Here is a 12,584-nt window from a genome sequence, read left to right as displayed (position 1 = left end):
AGACTAAGTGTTCATTTGTGATTTTGTATTTATTAGAAAGTTTCTTAAGCGAATAAACTATTACCATATCGTCGCCTTTTTTTCTCAACACAAAAGTGCTTCGAAAACAAAATATTCACCTAAACTATATAAAATATATAATATTACAAAATATAACTTTTTCAATTTATACGCTTTCAAATATTCCAATTATTAAAACATTGTTTAGGTCGATTTTCAAATTCTGAGGCCTCAGGATTTTTTTTTAATTTCTAATCTAGTATTTGCGAGTTTAGGCCGAGTTAAAATTTAAGTAAAATAACAAAACCGCCTCCCACTTTGGCGCATACGATATTTTTTATGACAATGCATGATTTCTGCTTAGGATACATTTTGAATTGAGAGATTTTTAGATAATTTGGAAAATTTTATCTAATTGGTCGCAAAATGCAAACTCGTAATTTTTAAATTATTTACAATTGTCAGTTTATACTCCGTAGTGTGTGAAAAGTCCGTTTTATTCTATAGGAACAATGATTTCAGTCCTTGAAAATATACTGAAAGGATTCACCGTACTTGGAAAGAACGACACGAGTCCGAGCGTTGAATTTGATTTTTCTCAAAATCAGCTGGAGTGGACTGAGGTCGTTATTCCCCTGCGCCCTTCAATTACGTTTTATTCTCTAGGGAACCAAAAAGTACCCTTTTACTCTTCAGAGAGTGCAAAGTATTTTCCCAACAGTGTTACTTTACAAATCTATATTTAACTTTCACTGCCTGTAAAGTGCAGAATGCTTTTATTATTTAGAAAGCGAACAGTACTTTTTATTTCCTAGAGGATAATCCGTACTTTTTTGCTCTTCGAGGAGAAAAAAAGTGTCATTTTCACTCCACTAGGAGGGCAGTAAGTTTTTGCTCCCTAGTAGTACCTTTGGCTGAAATCATGCAGATGTTTTAAAAAAGTACACTTCGTATCAGGAAGATTAAAAAAAATAATAAAATTAAAACAACAGTATTGCCATCGCCTTTTGTTCGCGTGTCGTGTTGGGCAAAATTCTTCGCGAATTATGCGCTTCGAAAAGAATATTATTCGCTTAAACTAGAACAGTCACAAAAATAGAGCATTTTTCCGCCTAAAGCCACTATAAAATAGGTACAATCACCCTAATCAGATCCTTTTCCTTTATCTATAATCACTAATCAGTTTGTTGATCCAATCTAAAGTCTAACACTTTCTTGTTTCAAAGACGCTCGCTCGCTCTTCTTCAAACGATGACGAAGAGGTATACAATAATTTACATTAAGAATTATTATTATTATTATCATTAGTTACAATCAAAAAAGTTGAATAATCGATATCGCAGACCTTGGAATGAAACGACGGAATCAAAATCTGCATTTCTTCTCTATCAATAATAATTTTTCTTTAAAATTTAATTCAAAATTTGTCAATCACCCTGCGCTACAAGCTTCTCTAACATTACGTAGTAAGCGTGTCCAAGTGGCGGAAATATATACTATATATATTATTAACCTGGTAACAGTAACAAACTTTATTCACTTTGTAAATTATGTTCATAAATAAAACGCATTACTACTCACTTACTTACACGAATAATTCAAGAGATTATCAATCGAGTCATGTTTTAAAATAATTTTTCCTAAGCTAGGCGTAATTTAGTTTCGCAATAGTTTGTTCGTTCGTTCGTTCGTTTAAAAAAACTTGCTTGATCACAAGAATGGGTTGTTCGAAGATCCCACCTAAAAAAATCAGTCATATTAGCAAACTTATATCTACATATACATCCGTTAAAAACAATTATTTCCAATTAATTAAAAAAAAATTAATTACAGTTAAACTTGAATAATACGGAGTGCTCCGGGACCGCAAAAGACTTAATTATCGCAAATAAGAATATAAACGCACATAATACGTTTAAGTACGTTCCATTCGTCATGTTAAGCGATGGGTGGCGCCCCTAGCGGCCACAAGAACAGAATCAAATTTAGTAACAAAATAATTCATTCAAATTTCTGCTCTCAAATCCCATACACACGTAATCGTCATTATAAATTTTTTACTTAATTTGTCGGGTATTCTAACATTTGTGGATGATGGATCTGAGAGACTCGAACAGGAAGAAAGTCTTGCTAATTCAAATCATATTTAATATTGTGGAATTATTCGAGAAACTGCAAATAGCAGGCTATACATAATGTTTCTTTGTGTAAAAACAACAGAGTTGCACAGAAATCTTCCTCGTTGTTTTGTTATGTTGATACTCTTAATCCACTGCACACAAATATCTGGTATATTAGGTAATATCTGTAAAATAACACCAGCATCCGACGATTTGCTTTTACAATCAACTACGCTATACTTGTATAATCTTTTTCTGCAATATTTCACATCCAATTTACCACCATTTTTCTTAAAATAAACAACTAATGAATTCTGCAATGTTTTACATCCGTTGTTTTGATACTGCATTTGATTCTGTTGTTCTGGTCGCAAGGGGCGCCACCCATCGCTTAACAAGGCGAATAGAATATGTCACGAATTTCCTTTTAAGGCGAAACTTTGACCAATGAGGCATGTATGAATCTGTTCCAACGCATATTTCATGTCAAAAAACAACGTGTTTGAACATACAATTTAGATAGGGTAAAAAGCATCAAGAAAAAAATGGTTATCTGTAATTAAATAAATGTCTGTTATAAAGAAGTGTGATATGAGCGATACATTGCTAAACCAAATTTAAACATGTCTGAATTTCATTCCCGGTTTTACATTCCGATCCTCAACATCATTCTTGTCATCAGATTTCAAAGGTTCTTGTTCCTTTACACTCTACAATCTACACTATCCAATATATCACTGTAATTCCCGTAGTAATGATTAAATTAACGTCCTCATCAACAAAATCTTCAAAGTTTACATTTGTGAATCCTAATTTCCTTTCTAGATCAGCACAGTCTTCAGAAATACCATCCGCAGAATGATCGTTCTCTTTCAAGGCTTTTAGTGTTTGCGGAAAAACTTTCAAATGAGTCTGACAATTATCCACAAGGAGAACTTTCCGATTGTCTAATTTGAATTTGCGATCAATCTTATGAAGCCAGTCTTTATATAATATTAAACTGATCATCAAAAATTTGTTATTGTTTTTGTAAAACACTAGACTCCCTTACAGCATTGTGCATTTTTTTATTTGAATATAACCAGTAGCTTTAATTTTTCTTTGCCAAACATATTAGCGGAAGCTATAACAGTAACCTTTCTTATAAATCTGAATCTTTCCGGTCGCGTACAATATTCTTTGAATAAACGAAAAATATTAACATGGGAAAAACCCGAGTGTCACTCGGGGACGAAACAAAAATTTAGATTGATCGAAAATTCGTATTGCAGAAGTTCGTATTATTGAAGTTTCACTGTATTTGCTTTTGATTAGATCTCATTATCAGGAAAATCAATTTATTTTTATCTGGTAATATATTAAAACTTGAAAAAAAAAGAGGTCAATCGGGCGGAAGCTGACTCAGTTTAGTTCAAGCAGCTGCTTTTTTTTCTTAGCAGTGCTGGGATTTACACCTACGCTCAGAGTGGAGCGATTCATGACAAGCGCCAGTTCCGTTAAAACAGATTGTAAATTCCTAGAAGCGAGAATTCAATATTTCTATTCAAAAGAAAATAAATCAACTTGCGACAATATGGTTTTTTTTTAAATTGATTTTTTTGATAAATCGTCTGCAAAATTGTTTTAAAAGTTAGAAAGTTTCTCCAAAGACGGTAATTATTTTCAGTAGTCCAATTTAATTGATAGACTAAGTTGTAAATTGATAGAAAGAATTTAAATCTCCTTGATAAATCGCTATTTCGCAATCACTGAAACATTCGAGAAAAATAATAAGAGGGTAAAAATAATCGCAAATCATGAATTCGAGGAAAACAAACAAAAAAAGCGATATAAGACTTGGTATATATTTAAAGCCACGAGTTCTTTGTTACACTCGAATCACTAATGACGTTTTTGAAACGCGTGGCACGAAAAGATATTGGCTGATGACGTCAGCACTAGTGAGAAAGAACCGAGAGGAAGGCAATCTTGAGATGACTGATAACAAGTATTACTTACATCTAGTATTTACTTTAAACAAGAGAAATTTGATAAACGAATTTAGCAAATTGCACAATATCTCGCAATCAAACAATATAAAAAGATCAAAATATCCGTATAAGAGATTTAATGCAATTTCAAAAACTGTACGGTTTTAGTGCTACACGGAGCAAAATAGATGTTAGCCACAGACTATCAAGATATTAAAGGGCAGAATCAAAGATATTCAAGAAATATTTTTTAATTGTGCAAAAATTACCTGTAAAGCATGCCATTTTCTATAAAATGCAAAAGAATGTTAATATCGTAGCCCTCTGTTTTGAAAATCCGAATCCTCAAGCATTCGCCTTTTTGCATAATTATGCGATTTTTGTGTTAAACAGTTAACACACTGTGCAATGCTAATATGAAAGATGCGTGTAGCTAGGTCCTCATTTTCTTGAGAAAATTATAACATATCCAAAAACATTTAATCCATTTTTCACCAAAAATTATAGTGCAATAGATTTCCGAAAACCCACAATACGCACGATGAAAGCTCAAGATACAGACAAAATCTTTTGTCGCCACGCCACACGTCAGCGACCTTGCTCCGAAAAAATTTAGCTTTTTTAATATCTTAGATATTAACTGTTAATATCACATATTTTATACTTTCAATATAAATAGATATTGCCCTTTAATATTTTGTATGTTGAATAGAAGATATTAGATAGTATGCCGTAATATCTATATATTATGGTTAAATATCAAATTTTTTAATATCTGCTTTTCAATATCTATTTTTCTCAGTATAGAAGTATAGTTTCTATATTGTATAAAAAAAAAACAAAAATAAAAACATCAAATTTCAATCAAAACACCCAATTTTGTGAGTCTCCCTTATTTTTTAAAGACACTACAATACTGCACTTTATATACTTGACCTGACCAGAAGCATAGTCATAAATTTTTGTACAAGTATGCTTCTCGAAAAGATAGTAAATAAATAAATTACCCTAATCAAAAACATACACCAAAATTTGATTTAATGTCATGATCCAAAGTAGATTTTTAAAAAGTTAGTAGATAAATATAATATCCCGGCCAAAAACATACAGCGGAATCAACTGTGACACAAGAATTGTCCGCATTAAATATTAAAATTTATAGAAATTAAGTGACACTGCATTCCGATTGAGACAAACCATAAATCTTGAAAAAATTATAATTCCCATCGACCTTCCTTTTTCGAATGCGCGCTCTTTACAAAAATAAACACTGTAGACTTACGACAAATGGATTTGCATGCCACGTTTTGCTCGGGAATGACGTCATGCGCTGACTAGATGAAATAACATCCTCATTGTTTCGCGACTCTTTCGAGGCCCAGAGCGTGTCTGCAATCAAGAAAACCACCACCGACTTCAATATTATCAATTTACTAAACTGCACAATATATTCTTTTATTATATTATTCAATGCTGTGAAAATTAAACTTACCAAAGGATCCACCATTGCTCACAGGGAACTGGATTTGCCTGAAGGGGTTGGCCGAATTATTGAGAGTGTTATCCGCAATTTGCATATTGTTATTGACTAAATTATTGGACGGTTGCCACAAATCGCCGGCTGAAAACGGATTAGATATCACCTGAGATGCGTGATTGTTGCATCCACCCCAAACTGAATTTCCCACTGAAAAGGAATCGCATTTTATACTTTTAATTTTTAATCTTAAAATTAGCTCGCATATTTTTATTATCTTAACTATGAGGAGCTGCGCGCCAGCCCTCGTTTCAGATTTATCACCTTTTTTTCTTGTATTTTTATGGTTACTTGGCACATGGGATAGGTAACATGTATCATGAAGTATTATGACACATGGGGTAATGCAGATTCCTAAACAAAGCGGTGGAGGAAAAAGGTGGTATCTTGGGGGATGGAAGAAAAAATGTTTTGTTTTAAAGTCGGTGGAGGAAAAAAGGTGACGCTTGGAGGATGAATAATAGAAAAAAATGTATCTGAGAGTTGAAGGAAAAACCTACTATCTAGTCTAGGGCGTGGAAGAAATAATGTGATAAAAACATCGATTAGTGTACAAAAATGTTGGTCTATGTTTTCAGCAAGAGTAGCATATTTAGTACAACATTGTACTATTTTTTGTTAAACGCCGGAAGGGCCTCAAATGTGGGTTGGTTTATGTTCTCAGTTTTTAAAGTACCCCGTCTAAGCCCTATCTTTTCCAAATATATTGTAGATTCCTGAAAAAGGGGCGGCGAATCGTTCTAGGGTTTTGTCCCGCATGACCTTTTTTCCCTCCAAGGAAGGGGAGGGAAGGGAGACGGGACGAAAGGAAGAGGCGCATTTTCGGCTACTTTTAACAAATTGTATGATCCAGAGAGACTAACCATTCGAGTTACTGTTAGTATTCCATGTTGAGCCCGAAGTCAAATTTTCCTCTTTCAGTTGCGCCTGCTTCATCATGCAATCTAAATCCTTCAAGGCAGCATACCGATCTTCTGATGGCGGCGAACTTACCCCATTGAAATTGGGTGTCAAACATCCCGCCGGTGTATTAAAACTCGTTCCCGTACCTGCAAAAAAACCTGCTTTATAGCCTCTTTTATAGCACACAAGATTCTAAAATTCTAAACTACTCGAAATCCAAAACCTACTGCTTTTCGGCGAACTGAAAATAGGATTGTTGTCAAAGTTCGCGAAGGAAGGTTGTGGAACAACAGTGGGCTGATTAAAATTGGTTGGCGTCGGAGGCAGATAGGGATCAGGGACTTTGCTGAAGTCGGCGACGAAATCCATCGGGAAACTACTCATATTTTCCGAAGGCTTAGAATTTTGTTTCTGAGTGTTGGAGTTTTGTGCTGGTGGCGGCGGTGATGGTGCTGTTCCAGAATTGAAATTAGAATTCGAATTGGGGACTCTTGGAAGGCTCGACGACGACGACTGGTTGTTTGAATCTTTGGACTGATTTTTCTGCTCGGAAGCGATGGACGGATTCAAGTAGTATCTCTTCATCTCGTATTTCTCACTCATCAGATCTTTCATTTTTTGCTCGTCTTTAGTGTTCACGTTAGGGAGACTGCCATCCGGATGCAGAAGTCCGAGCCATATCCTTCGACAGTACTCGTTTCCGCGCTCTTTCAGGAAATCAATTTCCTCCTGGGTAAAAGTCGCCATCGAAATCGATTTCACTCTGTGTGGCGGCGTCAATCCCCGTCTGCAATCAAAAACAGGTTTTACTATCATCATCATCATTATTATTATTACTTTATACCAAATTTAATTGCCCAGATAAATGATAAAAGCCTAAAAATAGGAATTTTATAAAGCTCCTTTAAAAATCCAATAGATTATTTACCAGAAAACATTCGTTAGAAACAAGATTTGTGAAGTAGTTTATTGAGAATTCAAGTATGTTTCTTTTGAAGAAAAAAGTCCGAAGGACTTTAAAGACCAGTCATTAAATTCTGGAAAAAAGGATTTTTTCTTGTTATTGCGTCACACTTCTCATGTCACTGAGAATAAAATTATCGTTTTAATCGCGTAAGTATTAATTTCAGAACAACCCGAGAGACTTTCTAATTTATCAGCATTTACAGTTCTAGTTTTTTGTCATTCCATTGAATCTTCCCTGCTCTTGAAATATATCCACAAACAATACAGAATTTGCGTGTATTTTTTTTCAATTTTATGATCTAAACATGTGATAAGAGAGCTATTTTTAAATGTTAAGTACTTCCAGCTCGTTTTAAATTGATCGAAAAAGCTGATTCAGAGTACAACACTTGAATGAGTCGCTATGATAAAGTTCTTTCTTATTTTTACAATTATATTTAGAAAATACTTATTTATTTCATGTGAAATGATAAATTGTAAGACCAAGTTTCCAAAAAGAGATTAAAAGTGCAGGCAAAAGTATCAGACTTTACAGTCCAAAATAATCTCAAAATAGAGGAAGTTTACGATAATAGAGGAATACATTCTTTAAATAAAATGTATGTAGTAGCATATTACTAGTAACTAGGGTTTCAATACAACAGAAAAGTTGCATTTTTAACCAAACACTTGAATTTTCAACCTACAAAGGTTAATCAAAAATATATCAGGGTGTCAACCCAATGAATGATTTTCAATTCCTATAAGGTACCTGAAGTTCTGAACGTTCAAATGAACGCATTATGACTTTGTTGAGTCATTTATTATCTGCAATAAAAATGAATGCATATTTTAGCACTGCTTCTAGTTTACAAAGCCATTAGTAAAAATGTTGTTTTTGTAAACGTTCAGAACTTGAAACGTATTAAATTCCCGGTAATTTTCCAATTTTCTTGCGGTAAATTTAAAAGATTTCAGACAATTTAAAAAAATTCTTATTTAGCACAGGATATTTTTGAAAATAATTAAAATTATGAATTTGAGCAAGTATTTTTTTTTTAATTTCTTTCCAAATCAGGTCTAAAATTATTTTACGAAATTCCCGTTCCATTTTAAAAAATTTCTAATTGACGGAACTCATCTGCACAAAATTGTAAATTATTTATTTTTTAGGAAAATTCTCTCTTCTGATGTAAAAATTATAAAAATTATCACCTGTTCCAAGATAAAATTATAATTTTTTGGGGGAACTATTTTTTAAATATAATAGTTCGCATATGTTCCAGAAATTATTTGAACTTTCGATGAGAAAAAATGATTTTTGGACGAAGTAATAAATTTTTCAAGCAAAATAGATGCATTTTTATCCAAAAATATAATATTACACTTTTCAAGCCAAAAGAATGAACTTGGGAAAAAAGGAGAAAGATTGTGAGGTATAGAATATGTAAAATGATGATTCTTCAGAATGAAATCTCGGAAGTCTTGAACAATACAAAATATAGGAACAATCTGTTTGTTTTAGAAATGAATTTGTGACGCCTAGCAACGCGATGAACAAGAGGTTGAGAGTGAAAGGCCTTGTAAATCTAATACATATTCCACATATTCATACAAAACTAGTGATTCTTCGTTTGACATTCAAACATTCACATCTGTGTGAAACTGGTTTCTCCGTATGAAAAAACAGCCACACTCATTAATTATTCCAATTCGGCAAACAAGAAGTGCAGCAGTACGCAAAACGTGAGTGAGTGACTCATTTACCCCCAAGGTTTGTTTTCAAAATAAAAATTAATTACCTCCATAGAAAATTCTGCTGCAACACAAAGGAAATTCCTTATTAACTACACAAATACATACATGCTGTTAAAATTAGTGCAATCGTGTATTTAATTATCAAATACTTGTACATTGACTGAAATAAGATCAATTATTTACAAATCCCTGCACAATGAGACTCTGCACAATTTTACGAATATGGGATTAAATTCCACAAGCGAACAAAACTCGAGGTTATTAATTAAATAAAATTACACAAGATCATACACAATTAAGAGAAAATTGTCGATTCAGCAAAATTCAAACAAATTGCAAAAGAGCGTTTACGCAACCGATTGTTTTTTTAAATACACATTATTACGAAACCTCGAAAAGTCATCTTAACTTTCAATGACATATATACAGAGAAAAGGAGACCAAAACATAATTCCTAATGAAATTCAAAGATCTGAATATCTTCATTCGCCTCTTTTCTTATCCCTGATTTTTAATCTCATGATTCACTCTCTCAACCCTCAACATAAAACAGAGCCACCTGTTTTACCCCGTTTCACAGAAATGCCTCTCTGGAACTGATCACTGATCACTGATCCCAAATTCAAAAAGCTGAGCCAGAGAAGTCAGCCAACGTGATGAGGAATAATAATTAAATTAAAGGAGCATGAAGTAAAAAAGGCTTGCTTCTATCGATTAAAAGGACCTGCTCTAGCTCTTTTTGCTGGTATCTTTCAGAGTTGGCCGGAGAGATAAAATCAAAGATAAATGGAAAGCGTCGAGCGCTGAATTTCTTTGTTTCCAGGAAGTGGGTGTACATGCAGATTGAAAGAAAAGGAAAGAAAAGTAAGGAAAAGACTTACAGTATTCCGGAACAAGACATACAGCAAAAGGATCCTATTGTCATGTTGACGTAAGAAGGTCCTGGCTGTCGGCAGTCGAAACATTCCTTGTTTCCTGATTGCGAGACTAATTCGCGTAAAGTTTTCAAGTTTTTCTCATCTTGCTTTCTCTTTGCGGACGCCATGATATACGTGTTTATTAAGAGCTAAGTAAAAAATCTCCCGAACTCAATCCGGGCTCGTTCGAGCTCTCACAATCTCAGTTCGACCAACCACTTCACCACAAGCACACTCCACTCCTTGGATCTCACTCACTCTTCTCTGCTCTCTGATCAATCGCGGAACTGAACTGCGACGAGTCGGCGACGACACGATACACTACAGTCACCACCACCACCACCACGACCCTGTGACTCTGAAGACTGAATTTCGCGAATCGCGATTGACTTGACTGACACCGATCCTGTCTGGCGACCTGTCAGCAAATGTCTTACAAACCACATACACAGATTCACTTATCAGCTAAACAAGGACGGACAACCCAACACTTTTTCCCCAACTTTTCCGCCAGTCCGAATGACATGCTCCGATTCTTTTCGTCGCGCTTTTTGACTTTGACGTCGCAACGGTCGCGACCATGGAGTTCATTGATAAAAGGAGACCAAACTACCGAAAAATTGGCAAAATTTTGCCACGAAAGTGGCTTGCGAAAACGATTACAAGACTTCTACATGTGGAAAGGACAAGTGCGCCACGCTTGTGTTCTCATGTAGAAATGTTGAACTCAACCCTGGTCAAATCCATTTATACCACAACGCCCCCTTCTGCCATTAAATCGTTATATTTGGTACCTCACTGGCGAACCTATAATATGTTCCCAGAACTAAAAAAATACCACTAGTTAAAAAGAGACGGAGCTACTCTGACCAACGATATTTTTTTAGTTCTAGGAACTTATTATAGGTTCGCTGGTGAGGTATCGAATATAGCATGGACATAGGAAACACAGGACTAGGCATGCCATCCAAACTTGGCGAGCGGGGTTGCATCCATGGGAGGGGGGAGAATGCCATGAGTGGGGAGAGCCACCATCTTATGATGAGCCATTTGATTATCCGTACGAGCATTTTTGCCGACAAACTGTGCATGAAAATATAAACATGTGGGCGCTGCCATATTTGTCGCGGGACATCAAAAGGTGACGGATCTCCCCTCTCATTGCATCACCCCCGTAATGACATGCCTAGTCCCCTGTTTCCTAAGTAACCCCATGCCACTTTTCTGGAAGCTTGTGGAAAATATTTGTCATGAGAGTTGACGGTAGCCGTGTGGCGGCCCCAGTTATGCAGTTGCCTAGAATTCAAAAAATGTACAGCGGAAATGTTTAAAAAATGTTTGTTAAATAAAAAAAATCTCTTGATAGTTCTGGGTTAAATATAATAATCGTTAAGATTTTTTAAAATCTTTTGAATTAAGGATAATTTTTGAAAATCGTAACATTCACTGCTTTTAAATGTAAATCCCAGTACATTCCTACTAACCACAACAAATTATTACTAACCACAACAAATGATTTGGAAATTATTTTTTTATTTAACGAGAAAATTGTTCTATTCGTTTATTGTCTTCCACATCCTTACGCGTCTTTTATTGTTAGTACTTTAATAAAAAAAATGGAATAAAACGAGTTTTTTTGCAAACAATAGTATTGAATTTTTATTTATATTATATACCTACTTAGAATCTTTTCCTGAAACCACCCTCTTATCTTACCCTTATCTATTATTACAGAAAATTACGTATTTGCCACTATATTTCCAAAATATTTAAATACATATAGTGTGTCACTTCTTATTAATAATAAGCACATTAATAATACTTGTATTCTTCATGATGGTGTGAAACTGCAAATTGTCTACAATGTTTCAGCAGATTAGGTTAGATATCCTTCGAAACATTATGTTCAAGAAATATTTTTCATAGACTTTTTTATGTAACAAATACATACGTAATTGCTGTCTACTCAATCTGCAAAGTGTGAACAATTAAAAGGAACAATATTTTTTCAAAAAATAATGTGCGCATATATTTTTAAGCAAAATCAAATCCCACCGTAGAGGTTAAGAAACACTTTTAAACGTGAAAGTTTTCCCACAAGTTATTTATTGTGACAAATATTGAAGACTATTATATCAAATAAACGCAAAAATAATGAGCAATTTAAATTTAGTTTTGAAATTCAAAAAAATATCGTTACCATTCGTTACCGGAGAATTTCCTTTACTTTACTGGAAATTTCTACCGTTACCGGTAATTTCAGGTAACGACCCAACACTAGTTCATAATAGTATTTTTGGTAACGTTATGTAATTAAAATACCTAATATCAGCCCTGTGCATCTGAAAACAAAATGGCGATCGCTGAGTGCCCTAAGTTGGTTAGTTCCCAATATCTTCTGCGCGGCGCTAGTTGTCTCAACACTCCCTGTTTT

The 12,584-nt window shown here is 34.3% G+C and overlaps 1 protein-coding gene across 1 annotated transcript; it reads right to left on the bottom strand.

Annotated features, from left to right (window-relative positions):
• Positions 1 to 10: 10 nt before the first annotated feature.
• On the bottom strand, positions 11 to 10,601 carry LOC117180072 (arf-GAP domain and FG repeat-containing protein 1). Its single transcript, XM_033372387.1, has 6 exons — positions 10,115 to 10,601; positions 6,758 to 7,317; positions 6,491 to 6,676; positions 5,583 to 5,777; positions 5,373 to 5,479; positions 11 to 1,740 (listed from the first exon to the last, which is right to left on the bottom strand). Exons 1-6 carry the CDS (start codon positions 10,276 to 10,278, stop codon positions 1,711 to 1,713), a joined length of 1,242 nt encoding a protein of 413 aa, XP_033228278.1. The 5' UTR covers positions 10,279 to 10,601; the 3' UTR covers positions 11 to 1,710.
• Between the last annotated feature and the right edge of the window lie 1,983 nt (positions 10,602 to 12,584).

Source organism: Belonocnema kinseyi, chromosome 9 (genome assembly GCF_010883055.1).
Source record: "Belonocnema kinseyi isolate 2016_QV_RU_SX_M_011 chromosome 9, B_treatae_v1, whole genome shotgun sequence".
Classification (NCBI taxonomy): domain Eukaryota; kingdom Metazoa; phylum Arthropoda; class Insecta; order Hymenoptera; family Cynipidae; genus Belonocnema; species Belonocnema kinseyi.
The sequence above is the reverse complement of the archived record's forward strand: the minus strand, read 5'-3'. Positions and strand labels throughout refer to the sequence as shown.